We start from the raw sequence: 17,318 nt of genomic DNA, 5'->3' as shown, positions 1-17,318 counted from the left end.
CAAGATAATACTGTATATAGTAACATAACATAGTTAATATAGCAATGCTAGTGCAAGAACGAGACTTCTGCCTCAAGACTACAAGTATTCTGTATGAGCATTCAAACACTGACTCCAGCTGTGGGGTTCCGACAGAAAACATGAAAGGTTTTACGTTTACATTTACATTTATGCATTTGGCAGACGCTTTTATTCAAAGCGACTTACAGTGCAATTATTACAGGGACAATTCCCCTGGAGCAACCTGGAGTCAAGTGCCTTGCTCAAGGACACAATGGTGGTGGCTGTAGGGATCAAACTAGCAACCTTCTGATTAACAGTTATGTGCTTTCGTCCACTACACCACCACCAATCCCACTTTTACAGAATGGTATACCGAGTTTTTCACATGAGATGCCTTTATCTGTTTACCAACAAAAAATGCCAAAAACCTGCATACATTGTTCCTATTTTCCACAATTAGTGTGTGAAGACTCTTTTCAAGACATCATTTTGATGTCTTGTTATAGGAACACAAAAGAGGATTTGAAAAATGATTTGATGTTTCAAAGAATCTTCTCCCATCAACTCCCAAAAAGACAGATTCACTGACGCTGGCGGCGAGTGTGATTCTGTCACCCATCAGAAAGTATGGCTTCACTCCAGCATGCTAGAGTAAAAACTGATGCCCGCGGGCTTTGAGATGCTCTGTGTGGATGCTGGCCAGACCATCTTTTGTCTCTGGCTCACATCAGTAAATCTGATCTCCGGTTAAGAGAGACGCACATCACGGCCAGCGTTAAATCACTGGAAGTAAGCAGCAGCAAATTTCACTGAGACCTCAGTAATGATGGGCAAACTAACCACAGACACACGAGAGAAAGGCCGGGCTTCAATATTAAACCTACTTGTCTTCTTCCTCCCCGCGGCCAAGAGGAGGAGCGGTTTGATTTCCCTTCCAATCTCAGTCAATTACCGCCCGGCCATAATTCAATAGATCCAAACAAGGAAGTGACCAGGCATTTGTAATTTCATTTAGCAGCATTTATCCTAACAAATTAGACAACTTGTGACATTAGAAAATAAGCTGCCAATGTTAGAAGGAACGCAACGCCATCCATCACACAAACGGCACAGGAAGCAAATATCAAGGCAGAGAGCCATGATGACTTGCAGTAATGTCAACAGTAGGGGTGGCTATACTAAAAAATATATCAGGATTTATTTTTAGACTTTTGATGATATTTCATATATTTTGCTATTTCTGTATTTGCTTTGGAACGGCTTAAAACTGTGATTTTATTACAATCAGAGGAATGATCACTTCAGTCAAACCAAAGCCATTGTTGTCAAATAGATTTGCAATGTTTAATGTAATCAGTGAAATACAGTAAAAATCGAGCTAAAATAATCAAGGCATGTTTTCGATACTGGAAGAAAGGTATTAATATTATCATTTACCAATTTACATGCAGCAATCTAACAATACACAACAATATTGACCTAAATACTGTATATGTTTTATCAAGACTTTAAGGCCACATAGAGACTTCTGTGAAAAAGTTTGAATGATGACATAATGAATCAAAGTTTGGATTGATTCATTGAATCTGAGGGTTTGAACTTTTGAACCAACTCGAACACGGTTAAAATCAGATGCAACACAGCTCTGTCTCAACACTCTTATTCTCATGAGTAATACACGCTTACAAATATAGTTTCAAAACGCATTCATTTCTCTACATTTATGCCTCCCATTACAAAATAGAACAGTGTTTTCCTCCATGGAAAACAGAGACAGCAAAAATCTGTTAGAGTGAGGCACTTACAATGGAAGTCAATGGGGTCCATTTTTGGAGGGTTTAATGGCAGAAATATGAAGCTTATAATTTTATAAAAGCACTTGCATTAATTCTTCTGTTTAAACTCATGTATTATTTGAGCTGTAACGTTGTTTAGATTATTATTTTAACAGTCGTTTTTAGGGTTTGTTGACATTACATCACCATGGAAATGAATTTGAAAAATTGTCTTCACACAGAATTTTTTTTTTACACTAAAATCATGTTTACACGCATAATGTTTATGTCTTGTATCTATACTTTTGTAATAGTGAGTATATTAACATTCAAAAATTGGCCCCATTCACATTGTAAGTGCCTCACTCTGACCGAGATTTGAGCTTTTTCTAAAAGTCGAATTGAAATGTATTCAAGAGTTGAAATGTATTTTTGTGGTAATCAATATTATGCCACAAATGCTGTCGATTGAGCTTAATATTCCTTTAATAATGACACATTCATCAGGACATAAAAGTTAAAAGCACATTAAAATTAAATGTTATTGTTTGCATTACTGTACATCACAATTTACAAGCTTGTTAAAATGCAAGCAACTGGAGAGGTAGCTCAACTGATAGAGCGTTGCACTTGTGATGTAAAGGACTAGGGTACGAGTCCTGAACAGCACGGGAGTCGACGCGTCATACAAAGTGTCATAAAAGCACCAAAAAATGACAAAATGTGCATACTTTCACCTCGGAACTGCCGCAAAACAGTAAGTGTCACGTGATTTCGTTTTACAGCAAAAGTGTCACCACAGTCAGGTCATTTTCATGAGATCAGGCTGATAATGTCTGACCCAGTGTTTTTTTTTCATGTGTTACGGGCCATTCATAATTTCATTTAACAGCCTGTTACTTTGATGACATTTTTGCAAAATGACAAATTTGCATTTTCATTTACTTTTGTGCGATAAACAATGTTGGTACTCTGTTGGGTTGCCGCTAGGGATGGGACAATATATTTAAATTCAAAATATCGTGAACCAAAAAAAATGACAAACCATATTGTGGAATCACTCGATATTTCGAAATTTGAAACATTGTTTTCTGTTCATGTGATCATAAATGAAATTAATCATCAAACATCATAATCTCTCTATCACTTGATTTTACCACTACAGTTCTTAGTGCACTTTTACAGAGTTCACACAAGGTCCTTGAAGTCCTTAAAGTGCTTGAATTTAGCTTTTAGAAATGTAAGTACAGGAATACCTGGAAAATCACCTTGTTTTGATGAAAAGTGCTTGAGATTAAAACGGATCGTTTCTTCCGTGTAATGTGTGTCCATCAAAGGTGAAGCGACTCCACTTTCATTAAATAATGTGTCTTAACATGCTTTCTGTTAAAAAAGTAAAAATAAATATAAATTTTAATCTCATATAGCATGGATGCGCAGTGTTTCTTATATAAGTGAGTGTAAACAATGTTTTTACTTGTAAATTGTACACATTATTTCAAACAGTGATAACTCAAATCATTATTATATATTTTATGATAAATTATTAATTAATAGAATGTAGAATGTTTGTTCAAATTTGATTATAATAATGATGAGAAACTAAATATTCATATTCATTCTTTTTTCAAGACAGATTTTATACAGTTGTATTATTAAAAATGAAAATATTTATATTCATTCTTTTTTCAGGACAGATTTTATTCAGTTCTATTATTAAAAATACAAATATTCATATTCATTCTTTTTTCAGGACAGATTTTATTCAGTTCTATTATTAAAAATAAAAATATTCATATTCATTCTTTTTTTCAGGACAGATTTTATTCAATTCTATTATTAAAAATGAAAATATTCATATTCATTCTTTTTTCAGGACAGATTTTATTCAGTTCTATTATTAAAAATAAAAATATTCATATTCATTCTTTTTTCAGGACAGATTTTATTCAGTTCTATTATTAAAAATAAAAATATTCATATTCATTCTTTTTTTCAGGACAGATTTTATTCAGTTCTATTATTAAAAATAAAAATATTCATATTCATTCTTTTTTTCAGGACAGATTTTATTCAATTCTATTATTAAAAATAAAAATATTCATATTCATTCTTTTTTCAGGACAGATTTTATTCAGTTCTATTATTAAAAATAAAAATATTCATATTCATTCTTTTTTCAGGACAGATTTTATTCAGTTCTATTATTAAAAATAAAAATATTCATATTCATTCTTTTTTTCAGGACAGATTTTATTCAATTCTATTATTAAAAATAAAAATATTCATATTCATTCTTTTTTTCAGGACAGATTTTATTCAGTTCTATTGCTGGTTCTGCACCTGGTCAACCTGAATGTTGAAACATTTTTGAAAGCTTATTTGTTTGTGATCTTTTCTTAAAGAATAAGTATATGAGAAACTCTATTAATTAAACTTTGAGCATTTATATTGTTTATTAAAGAACTTTATTTTGATGAGAAATTATAATGTGCATTTTGCTCAAAATGTTTTTCACAAAATAGAAAATGTCTGTAAAATGTTGTAATTTAAGTGTTATTAGATTGAATCAAGATTAGATCTAATCGTGAACCTCATATCATATATCGAACTGAAGAGAATCATATCGTACCATCCCTAGTTACTGCAATGAAAGTCTGGAGCAAAAACCAGTTGAGAATCACACCATCAAGAGCTTATGGTTTTGATGTAGCTAATATTCAGCGAGTGAGTTGTCTGAAAGCACCTCCTTGAACTGAAGGCCACACATCAGAGCTGTTTTATTTGGTCATTAAAGCTGTCAGGTCATTTCTCAAGCATCAGAGTGAATGAAGCATTATTCATTGTTGACTGAGGCTCAGTCGTCTCTCACCCGCCTGTGAACTGCTCCATCAATGAAGGACGGGATTTGAATATTTTACGGCCTAATTGGAGCTTTAACCTAATCTGAGGGGAGCGCGGCTTCTCTTCTGTTGCCTAATAAAGGCACGTCGGGAAGCAATCGCGTGTAATAATGAGGAACTTCTCGTAGGCGGTGAGCGAGGATAATTAGCCCAGATCCAGATTACAGCCATGTTTAAAGAACACATTATCACTGGCCTCTTCAAAACCCATTCACACAACATATAATAAAAGTCCTAAATATATATACAGTATATTGCAATTTTGAAATAAACAAGAAATAAACATTTTTAGTTTGAAAGGAAATGCAATTTTTGAAATTCAAATTGAAAGAAAAAACATGGCAACAGAAATTACAAACATCAAAAATCTGCATCAGTATCATTACATGATTATATACTAGAGTTTTAATTTTCGGAAGAAAATGTGCATTTGTAAAATTGGCCGCATTGATTGTAGGGTGTTCTGGGTGTTTGCCAGGGCGATGCGGTTGCTGAGGTGTTCTGAATGGTATGCCTGTTTCTGTGTGGTTTTTATGTTTTTCTAAGTGCAGTTGCTAAGGTATTCTGGGCAGTTGTTAGGGTGTTCTTGGTGGGTGCTATGCAGTGGTGGTTATATCAGAAACAGTGCGGGATGAGTTACACATTGAAGTTGTAGTGTTTGTTCAAATCATTATTTGTAAGTATCAGCAAAGGTAAAAGTAATGCTTGACTTAGTGAATGCCACTAATAATTGCTATTGATTAAATAGACACCTAAACCTATATGTTAACTTACTGTATATTCAGACAAGAAAATTATTTTTATGTGTGTGTGTGTGTGTATGTGTGTATTGTAAGTGTGTGAGTGCGTGTTTGTGTGTATGTGAGAGTGTGTGTTTTAGAGTGTGTGTGTGTGTGAGAGTGTGTTTGTGCATGTGTGAGAGTGTGTGTGCGTGTATGTGTGAGAGTTTTTGTGTGAGTGTGTGTGTGTGTGTGAATGTGAGAGTGTGTGTGTGTGAGAGTTTGTGTGTGAGTGTGTGTGAGATTGTGTGTGAGTGTGTGAGAGTTTGTGTGCGAGTGTGTGTGTGAGAGTGTTTGTGAGAGTGTGTGTGTGAGTGTGTGTGTGTGTGTGTGTGAGAGTTTGTGTGTGAGTGTGTGTGTGTATGTGTGAGTGTGTGAGAGTTTGTGTGTGAGTGCGTGTGTGAGTGTGTGTGAGTGTGTATGTGTGAGTGTGTGAGAGTTTGTGTGTGAGTGCGTGTGTGAGTGTGTGTGAGTGTGTATGTGTGAGTGTGTGAGAGTTTGTGTGTGAGTGCGTGTGTGAGTGTGTGTGAGTGTGTATGTGTGAGTGTGTGAGAGTTTGTGTGTGAGTGCGTGTGTGAGTGTGTGTGAGTGTGTATGTGTGAGTGTGTGAGAGTTTGTGTGTGAGTGCGTGTGTGAGTGTGTGTGAGTGTGTATGTGTGAGTGTGTGAGAGTTTGTGTGTGAGTGCGTGTGTGAGTGTGTGTGAGTGTGTATGTGTGAGTGTGTGAGAGTTTGTGTGTGAGTGCGTGTGTGAGTGCGTGTGTGTGTGAGTGTGTATGTGTGAGTGTGTGAGAGTTTGTGTGTGAGTGTGTGTGTGTGAGTGTGTGAGAGTTTGTGTGTGAGTGTGTGTGTGTGAGAGTTTGTGTGTGAGTGTGTATGTGTGAGTGTGTGAGAGTTTGTGTGTGAGTGTGTGTGTGTGAGTGTGTGAGAGTTTGTGTGTGAGTGTGTGTGTGTGAGAGTTTGTGTGTGAGTGTGTATGTGTGAGTGTGTGAGAGTTTGTGTGTGAGTGTGTGTGTGTGAGTGTGTGAGAGTTTGTGTGTGAGTGTGTGTGTGTGAGAGTTTGTGTGTGAGTGTGTATGTGTGAGTGTGTGAGAGTTTGTGTGTGAGTGTGTGTGTGTGAGAGTTTGTGTGTGAGTGTGTATGTGTGAGTGTGTGTGAGAGTGTGTGTGTGTGTGTGAGCCCATAAATTAATTTAAATTGCTTAAAAAACATATTAAACAATGTTTTATTGAAAATGTAAAAAATGCAGAATGTTTTTTGTGAGGGTTAGGGCTTTGGGATATAATCTATAGATTGTAGAGTATAAAAATCATTATGTCTATGGAGAATCCTCATAATGATAGCTGCACCACATGTGTGTGTCTCTTTAGCTGATTGTACAGCATGCACGCATCACTCTCCAGTCATAGTCTTAGTGCTCCGTGACACTCCGGCACTGACCTCTTTTCCCACATTCACACCCCTGCTGACAGAAGTCAGCAGGGGTGTGAAAGAAGTTGAGCTCACTAAATTGCTTCAGGTCATAATGTCCCAAACGCTGATGACATCACACACTATAAACGTTTTCTTCAGAAAGCAATAGTTCAAGCTTAATTCTCTGATTATGTTCACTGAACTTTACAGGAATAATTTTTACCTTACCTTATAGTGGCTTTCAAACCATGACATCGGCCTGAAGTGCTGCTTCAGAGATTTAGTGAATCAAACTGAATGTGAACAACTTTAGTAAATGGGTCACTGTGAGGAAATGGTGTCATTTGTGCCCTACTTAAGTCTTTATGCAAGATACTGAACTTAGTCAAATTATTTGTTACATTTAAACGTTTCTTTTGTGGGTGACTCGCAAAAAACTGAGGATTTCTATTAGGGCTGTCGATTTAACGCGTTGTGTGATTAAACAACGATCTGGACCAGAGGTCTTCAACTCTGTTTCTGGGGACCCACAGCACTGTCACCCTTATTAAACACACCTGATTCAAATCATCAGCTCATTAGCAGAGGCTCCATGACCTAAACTGGGGTTGTCAGCTAAGGGAGACTTATAAAATGTGCAGTGTTTTGGGTGCCCAGGAACAGAGTTGAAAACCTCTGATCTGGAGAACAGAAGAAAAAAAAAGAAAAAAAAGAGTCCATCAAGCCATTTCTCTGTATTGCGACACTTTTTGCTGCCTTTTCAAGCCATCAGATTTGTGAAAAAGACTTATTCTGTAATGATGCATCAGAAAGAGAAGCAGTTCAAACATGGATATCTACAGTAGATACTTGCCACCTCACTTTGTTTCACCTGTGTCCGACATTACAGCAACTGATGCTAAAATCATAAAATAACAAATAATAAAAAAAATCATACTTTTGTAAGATGAAGCCATATTTTTGCTCACTTGTAATAGATGCCTCATTATTTTTGTGCTAGGTCACTCATTACCACAACATTTTTATACTCTGATTGCAGTAATGATAAAATATTGGTTACACAATGTTTCAACTTTGATTTTTTTTCCCTTTGTTCTAATACGAATGCATTATTAATTATTCATGTACAATTTAGTTATATTGTTATCCATGTTGCAAAGATTGAAAGACAAACTGATATCAGCACTGAACCATACTGGAGTTCACATGAATCGTACTCCACATCAACATATGAAGAGAACATGAGTTTGGAAAAAAGCGCTCACACCAACCAGACAAACTAAAGTTTAACATCAAATAAACCTGAGTGCACTGATGTTAAGGTACCCTAAATGGCACCCTTTCCTGAGTTACTCTATGTTCTATTGTTCTTACAACATCCGCCATAACTTCATCCTTCCAAATAAGAGACTGTGTTTTATTAAAAGAGCAGTATTTGTTTGTTTACATGATTACCCACAATGCACGGCTTCAGCTGAACTCCCATCAGAGCTGCGTTAATGCAGTCATGTCAATCTGAACTCCTTCTACATTTGCACACACTCTCACACAGCCTGCATCTCCACATGCAGCAACATCCCGCTTTATCTCCAGTCGCTGTCAATCAGTGCAACTCCCCAAAAACTAGTGTTTACTTGCCAGAGATTATCCCGTGCTATCTAAGACAGAGATCGACATGCTGAGGTGTTGTACAATTCTTACCAGAGAGACAAGAGATATATGATGCTTTTTAGGATGTATGACCCTTCAGATGAACAGTGTTAGTCCCCCAAAGACAGCACTACATGTTACATGATTATAGACAGGGTCAGTACTGTGATCCTCATGAAACTGAAGTTACATGCAATTTTTCAATTTTTTAGGTTCAAAAGGTCACAGAGTGTCAGATCCAAACTCTTAAATGACACTTTTGATGCTTTGGGCTGTTCTGTGACACAGTGTAATGTCTCATTATCATGAGCTTGGTAAAAAAGCATTTGAAAAGTATGACATATGGCAGTCATATTTTGCTACTTTTTGGCACCAAAATCTGTTTGAGAGTCATTCTCCCGAGACAATGCCATTCTAGCTTGAAAAGTTCCAGATTCCCCCCCCACCTTTTTATCAATTTACTGCTGAACTTTCAAGAAATTATATTTTCCAATCTCAGGCCCAAAGTACCAGACCTGTAACCACTACAGACATTGGGGATACCGTATATGATATTTCTCTATCATAATGTATTTTGTGTCAACTCATAATGTTTCTATGGTACAATATTTAAAATACTACATTCATAATGTTTTGTGCTTGAACATTATGCAGCTTAATCTCTGTAACATTTAAATGTATATTTTTGTGTGGTTGGATAGACTCTGAAACATACAATATGGATGTATTGACTGCATATAAAAACATTTATGAATACTTCATATTATAAATATATTTGTAGTTACATTTTTACAATTTTTATTATTATTATTATTATTATTGAGCTCCTAACCTCGCCCTACCCTTAAAACTAACCACATTTCAGCAATTTATATACAGGCAGAATAATGTACTGTAACAATAATTTGAATTACAATATACTATTAGATAGATATATTGAGCTGCTAATCTCACACCTACCCCTAACCCTAATCCCAAACATTTCTTAAGAATATACAAAACATAACAGGCAGATAAATGTAAGCACAATAATTCGTTCAAAAATGGCAAAAAGCAGAACAAAAGTAATCCAAATGATGCTGTGCTTCATTGGAAGTGCTCTGTGATGTACATATTGCTTTGTGTTAAATTTATTAATTGCTGAAAATCTTCCCCTGATCACCTGTGTGCAAGTGTCATATATATCTCTTTCAAAAAGACTGTAATCAAAGATGCTGCACTCTTGTCACATGACACGTGAGAGCCAATGAGCATTTAACATCACTGACAAAACATCTGCGCCATACATCTTCTTGAGGGAGAAAAACTTTCAATAATGAGATCAGGATTTGTCTGTTATAGCTGCTAAAGCAGATGCAGATAAAGATTGATAAATACATTTGTGATGTTAAATGTGCTGGCACTGAATATATTTCATTAACTGATTTTAAATACAATAAAATCCACCTATTAATTGTATGAATTTAATGGGATTCATAAACAATTGTCCGTTTCATAATTTGATTTAGAAAGTTAACCAAAAGTAATAAAGTAGTAATATCTATGAATACTCACGTTGAAACATACTAAAACATTTATAAAGACCAAAAGAATCTTCTGTTTGAACTATGTGGTCAGAAAGACTTTGATGATGTCACATATCAGTAATTAGTTTTGAAGCACAAATGGAACTGGGAAAACACTTTTCATCTTGTCATGTACTGTATGTCTGGATGGATCAACTTCTGTGCAAGTCATTAAAAAAAGGTATTTCAATAAAGCATGTTTAAATCAACATTTCTAATTGCATTTGATTTCCACTGATTTTATATTGAGAGGCTGATGTGGAAACTATGCTGTCAGTTATGGAATAGCTGGAGGGGATTTGCCAAAAGTCAGCACTCTTAACTGCAGACCTGTGCTGTATTGAAGGAAGATTTATAGTGGACTTCTTTGAATTGATTTCCACTGTCTGCTGAGAATGAAGAATTACAGCCTAAGAGTAAATCAAACATGTACTTATCCATTAACCCTGTGGCTCAATCTCAACTCAAACAGTCTTTCATCAATTCATTTAATTTAATAATAATAACATCATATAACAAACTCTTCCCGTTCATACTTTTATATCTTTTTAGCAAGTCTGTTTCAGTCCGGACATCTTTAGAACACTCTCGGGCAGCTATTTTTCTATGTAATCAAGTGACATGACAATCTACTTGAATGGGGAAAGACCGAAATCTCCAAAATGGTTGATCAAGATTACTATCAAAGAATATATTTCAAATCAGCAGTAAAATCTGACAACACTTGTACCATAAATTGTGCTTCTTTACCTCAGATCACACCAGGGCTGGACTGTAATCTGGCATACCAGGTGTTTTCCTGGTGGGCCGACGCACATTGGGGCCGATCAGGAGCGGGTCGGTGGGTTGGCCGCGAAATGTGCCGAAAAAGGCCGCGATAAGCTAAAATGAGCCACCGCGTTATGCATAAAGGACAACAAAATAGCGCTTTCATTGCCTGAAAGAGTGTTTCTCCTCCTAAAAGAGTTTATTTCCTCTAAAAGAGTTTGAGTTTCCACTCATAAAAGAGCAATACACAGCAGGCTTTGAACGTCCTTATCGTTGAACGCGTCTTTTTCAAGATGCCCTTCCGCCTGTCTGTAGTTCCTGGATGCGGTCGATTTCTCTCCACTTCTGAAGGTCATAAAAGCTGCCTTGTGTGCCTGGGCTGCGAACACACACAGGCAGCATTTTATGAACCGTACGGGTACTGGAACCTAAGAGCGGTATATGACACCTTTTATTGGGGGCGTTGGGGAGGGTTACGTGCAGCCGACCCAGCTGCTTCTAGCATGCAACAGCCTGTTTACACCTGGCTCAGCAGCCACGTAACACAGGTTAGTGCATGGCGTTTTGAAATGGGACCCCTTGTGTCACTACAATCGGTACAACGTTGAGTGAGTGACAGAAGGGGAACGTCATGGTTACTGTTGTAACCTCCGTTTCCTGATGGACTACAAAAGCAGTTTAAGCAAATAAAAGTAACTTTACGGCGCTAATCCAATTGAATATGAAATGATGTGTATTTGTGCATTTTGATGCGTTTGATAGACAATAGCATTCCAAAGACACTGCAACACATGGTTAAATTACACACATAGTTTGCAATGTAAAGTAAAAAAAAACAAACATGCAAACATGCCACCAAATGCTTCTTTAGATTTGATGTAGAATCCTTTGCAGTTGACAGGACATGAACTTTTGGGTTTACATTGCACAGTGATGTTTTTGCCCTGTGTCTCCTTAAAAAAGAAATGATCTCTATAGATCAAGTGGTTACATGCTGAGGTAGACCATTCCATCTTCATCTGGCTGGCTAGTAACGAGTATCAGTTCTGAGTGTAATACACACAACCCTGCCCTTCTCTTCCGAAAACACTCAAAGACTTACTGAAAGTACAGTATACCAGCAGTGTGCTGATTTAGAATGAAAAATGTAAAAGATTGAAAAAAGAGAATGATTAGGATGATCAATAAATTATTAACAATATACTGCCATTACCTTGTTAATAAGTAATCATGTAATCTATACAAAATTAACTGTAGTAAGGTTATGAATATTTTAAAATGTAAATTAATCCAATTACAATACTAGATTTTTGTAATCTGATTACATAATCAGATTTTCAAAGTGTATTCAATAGCTGGGTGTCCATCAAAATGTTTTGAATTTTAAAAACATTTTCTAAAATCTTTACTTAAGCAAAAAATATGAATCAATGCGCATTTCCTTCCACTAAAATATGCACATTGAAGGAGCCATCTTGTCATGATGGAGCAGTTGAATGACCTCCTTGGTCCGTGTACCTTCGGATAATTTGTTATCTCCTTTTGTCTTCAAAACTAAATAACCAATAAACCTGATTTCTCGATTTTCTCCCCTTTTCACTACAATTTTTAATGCCCAATTCCAAATGCCATATAAGTCCTCTTGGTGGCATAGGGCGAATCTCAGTTGCGCATCTTATCATGTGGCTTATTGAGCGCATTACCGCTGAGACATAGCGTGTCTTGAGGCTTCACACTATTCTCCGCGGCATCCATGCACAACTCACCACATGCCCACCGAGAGTGAACCACATTATGGTGACCATGAGGAGGTTACCCCATGTGACTCTACCCTCCCAAGCAACCGGGCCAATTTGGTTGCTTGACCTGGCTGGAATCTCTCAGCACACCCTGGATTCGAACTCACGACTCCAGGGGTGGTAGTCAGCATCTTTACTTGCTGATCAACCCAGGCCCCAAATGAAGAACATTAATATTTCTTAGAAAAACTTCTGACTGCTGCATGTTTATTGCAAACTCTTCAAGCAATGGACAACTGGGTAGCACAACCATTTAACTCACCAAGTCACTTTTGTCACCGTGGGATGGGGCAGTGTTTTTTTGTATTTTTAAAAGGAAAATTATGATTTGGAATGCTAAGCACAGACCTAAATGTAACTAAATAGATTTTGTTATCTAGTCATTATTGTTGTTGTGATTATTAATGATAAATAAATCAAGCCAATAATTGCAGAGGAAACATAAGGGGAAATATAAATGTTCATTGGATGTGAATAAGATTGCAGGACATCATCATGGTTTTGAGTAGAATGGCACAAAATAACCATGGGATTTTTTGAGGGTATAGGGCCACAGCACTCATTGTTCATGTACTGTATTATTATTTATTTTATTCTCTCTTTGATCCTCAAAATGGCCCCCTCACACTCAAAGCATGAAACCCTAGTGTAATTAATTTATTTATCATCTGAGTAACTGATCCTCTGTTTTATTAAACATTTTTGTATCAAAAAGGTTAATGTAGTACACCAAAATGTATAAAAATGTTTGTCCGTTAATCCAACCTCATTTTAGAGGGCTAAGGGCGATGAAAGTCACGGCGCACGCGCCCTGGGCCGGACAATGTCCACTATGGTGGTCCAAGAGCGGCACCTGTGGATCAACCTTGCTGAGATGTGTGACGCAGAGATGGTTAGTTTACTTGATGTGGCTATCTCGCAAGGGGGGCTTTTCGGCAACACTGTCGAGGACTTTGCCCATCAGTTTGACGGTGAAGAAGCAGACGGTGGCTATCAAGCACATCCTGCCACAGCGCGACTCGACCGCCCACAGGCCTCCGATATCCCGAACCCCATCTGCCTCTCGACAAGGCCGTCCTCCTGCGATGTCGGCCCAGGCTCCACCACCATCAGAGCCTGTGCGGCGGTCGCTGAGAAAGAGACCTTCTCGCAGATATCCCAGATGGGCTTTGGAGTGGCCCTGAGACAGGCAACCCAGGGATGAGGCAATTGGCTGGCTCAACTCAGGCAAGCGCATGGGCCCCATATGCCTCTGGGTCACAAGGTAAGCATTTTAACATTGCCAAATTGTCAGCAAAAGAGCAGTTTCCTCATTCCCTGGGTCATTTTCCAATACTCAGCCCTCCCGGCCCTCATGCTTGCAACGGCCAGGTGCTAAAAGTCTTTCTGGTCGACAAGCGAGATGCGAGCCCCTCGCCTTCCCTTGTCCTCCGTCGAAAGGAAGCCAGCAAACAGGTAAGCAGCTCGCCCGCCCAAGCCGCTGACCACTGTTGCAGGCTCGCAGGGCAGCACGGCTCGCAGGGCAGCACGCCCCCCCGGAAGACCTTGCCAGTGGGGCGTCTGCTCTGCCTGGCTAGCGCTTCCCAGCCCATCGGGATGGCTCATCAGTACGATCTTTCTCGGCTACGCGATCCAGTTCGCTGATAACCATGATAGAACCCGTGATAGAACCCGTCCCCTTATCCGAGCCACACAAGAGCTTCTACAGCCCCTATTTTATCATGCCCAATAGAGGGCACGCCCATTCCTAGATCTGCGTACATTGAACAAAGCTTTACACAGGCTTCCCTTCAAGAGGTTGACGCAGAAGTGCATCCTGGCATTAGTACAATGTTGGTATTGTTTAGCGGCCATCGGCCTGAAGGACGCATACTTTCGTATAAATCCTTCCTCTTCACAGACCCTTTCTCTGGTTTGCCTTCGAGGGACAAACATACCAGTACAAGGTCCTCCCCTTTTGTCTGTCCCTGTCTCCTCGCTTTTTTACCAAAGTCGCAGAGGCTGCCCTGGCCCCGCTATGGGAAAAGGACATTCGCATTCTCAATTATGTCGACGACTGTCTGATTCTAGCTCACTCGCAAGATCAGATCCATAGAGGCTGGAGTGGTGTTCCTGTTTAAGAAGGAAAGCCGCGACCGCAAATTTGCCATGGCGAGGATCTCGCAGTGAGAACACGAACCACCCACAAATGCTGCCTCAGTGTGACCGAGCAGAGAGAAATTGACTGCATCCAGGAACTACACAGGGGCAGAAGGACATCTTTATAAAGACGCATCCTGAAAAGAATGTTCAACGCCGCTATGCATTGATCGTTTAGAGAAATTAAATGCTTTTAAGAAAATGTTCTGTTTTAGAAGTGCTGTCAAAGCACCCAGAAGCAAAGCTGCACTGCCGTGCAGAGAAAGAGAAAGCCGCTGATATGCGGTGTAGATCCAACAGCATACGCTCTACAGAGATGAGTGGAACAATAAGTGACTGCAGCTCGCTGATCACACAACCGCTCGGCTCCGAAGAAGAAATATGAATGGACAGATACATGATTACCTCCTTTTATACCCGTATGTCCGGGGGAGGGACATGCAAATTTTCTCAAGTTCAGAGATACGCGAGGCTCTCAAGAAAGACCCCTAGTGTTGCTTCATTCGACACAACGTCGAAGTGAGCAACAGACGGGGTACTTAATTGTTCTGGTTATATTTTGGTAGCACACAATATTGCTTTTGGGCTTTTATGCATTTTGGACTCTTGTAGCCTCTATGTCTGTGCCCATAATACTAAGGAAAGACAAAACAAATTGTTAACATTATGTACATTTATTTAAAAAAACTTTTTGCAGATTAATTGGTTATTTGCATTTTCCACTACCTTAGTTATCAGTTTCAGCAAAATCCGCTATTAGTCGACCTCTAATATTCACCTTATTGGAAAATGTAATGTTAAAAGTATTTTAAAATAATTAAAACATTTGCCCATTGATTAAATAATATGTACAAAGATTTATATATGTGCTAAGTTAGTAGTGTATGTTAATAATGTCTAAAAGTGTAAACTTATAAATGATGTTATAAAACACCTGTGATATACAGTCCTTTGTGCGTGACTTACTGTGGTGTACTTGCCCAGCTGACAGAGAGAAGGAAACGTCTCCTGATGAGCTTTTCGTATCTTCTCAATGATGTTCTCCAGTTCTGCTGTCAGTTCATAACTCTCAGCCAACTCCTGCTTCGGAATCTCCTTCTTCTTTTTATTCCTGTCATTCCGAACAGCTGAGAGAGCACAAAGAAAAAAGAGTTACTAATGATTACGAGTTACCATTAGACTTTATTGCTAAAATTATATTGTTATGACAATATGTGATGCAGTTAAAACAATCAACTTCACAGTGAAGTAAAAATATCTTCAGTGTGTGTTTAGAACAAATAATCAATCTACAAAAATATTCTACAAAGTTCACATTCACAAATGTCTACATTGAATGATCCTTTTCAAACAATATATCTTTTGCATAACTAGTGAGCTGCCTAGTTGTCTACATCCAGGATGTTGTTCACATAGCTACCCTCTAAGGCAGCATGCTAACTGAAATGAAACCTCATAAGTGACTGATTTAAAACCCTCTACAAAGGCAGCAACTCCAATGAAGTGCACAGAAGACTCGAGTCAGATGATTCAATGTAATTTGCCATATACTGATAGCACTGTAAATTTGGTGACAGTAGGTTAAAAGATTATCTACTGAAATCAGTCTGTGCTTACCAAAAATTAAACAACTGCCCACAGTGGCCAAAGCTGGAAGTGTTGAACGTGTAACCTTTGAGCTCCAGTTTCCAGGTAAAATGTCAACAGAAGATGTGCCAAAAGAAATTTTTATTTTACGTTGTAAATGAAATAAAACAGTGAAGATGAATGCTTATTTTACAACCTCTACACCCGAACCCAAACCCTAAAACTACCAGTCAATGGGGTAAAAATGCAAACTTAGAGGGAAAATGCAACTTCAGATACACGCTCACCATTGTTTTTGTGAGCATAATTAATTTCTGGTTTCCATGGGATCAGAACTTGTCTCTGAGGCTGAGGCATGACGCTAACAGTAGCACCAGAGGGAAAGGTGAAAGCATTTAAATGAATGCAAAAATGCTTCAGGGTACATGAACATTCAGATACACCATAACGATTTCCCATGAAAACATGTTGCGTTAGCATGTTGCTAAGCTAATGAAGTGAGACTCTAATAAAAATACTCTGCACACACATATTGGGTAGTTTTTAAATAGATTGAACTATGGTTTATTGATACTTTCAGTATTGAAATTTCTCTCTCTCATCTTGGATTACATTTTTCCAATCTGAAATCTGCCGCACCTTTGGAGCAAAAGATCGATAAAAAGAAATAAACTAATTTCAGTATACGTTTCTAAGCCAGCAGTCATATCGCCCTGTAGCTCAAGACTGGCTGCCTGCTGCAGCTAAGCAGGGCTGAGACTGGTCAGTAACTAGATGGAAGACCTCCTGGGAAAACTAGGTTTACTGCTGGTAACTGCATAATTTTTTAGATATGAGACAAAAAAGCATCTTCAGTTATGGTTGTCAACCTCTGTAATATTATACAGCGTTGTCCTGATTCATAAAGACATTTTCTTTGTGGTTATGAGGACGTTTGAA

General features: G+C 38.1%; 1 protein-coding gene across 1 annotated transcript in view; it reads right to left on the bottom strand.

Annotated features, from left to right (window-relative positions):
• Positions 1-17,318, bottom strand: part of LOC127651065 (retinoic acid receptor beta-like) — a 126,768-nt gene that overhangs the window by 10,568 nt on the left and 98,882 nt on the right. Inside the window, exon 4 of the mRNA XM_052136771.1 lies at positions 15,759-15,919. Within this exon, the coding sequence (XP_051992731.1) occupies positions 15,759-15,919 (161 nt within the window). The remainder of the gene's footprint in view (positions 1-15,758; positions 15,920-17,318) is intronic.

The sequence above is a fragment of the Xyrauchen texanus genome, chromosome 10, assembly GCF_025860055.1.
Source record: "Xyrauchen texanus isolate HMW12.3.18 chromosome 10, RBS_HiC_50CHRs, whole genome shotgun sequence".
Taxonomy (NCBI): Eukaryota; Metazoa; Chordata; class Actinopteri; order Cypriniformes; family Catostomidae; genus Xyrauchen; species Xyrauchen texanus.
This window is presented reverse-complemented; position numbering and strand designations above follow the sequence as displayed.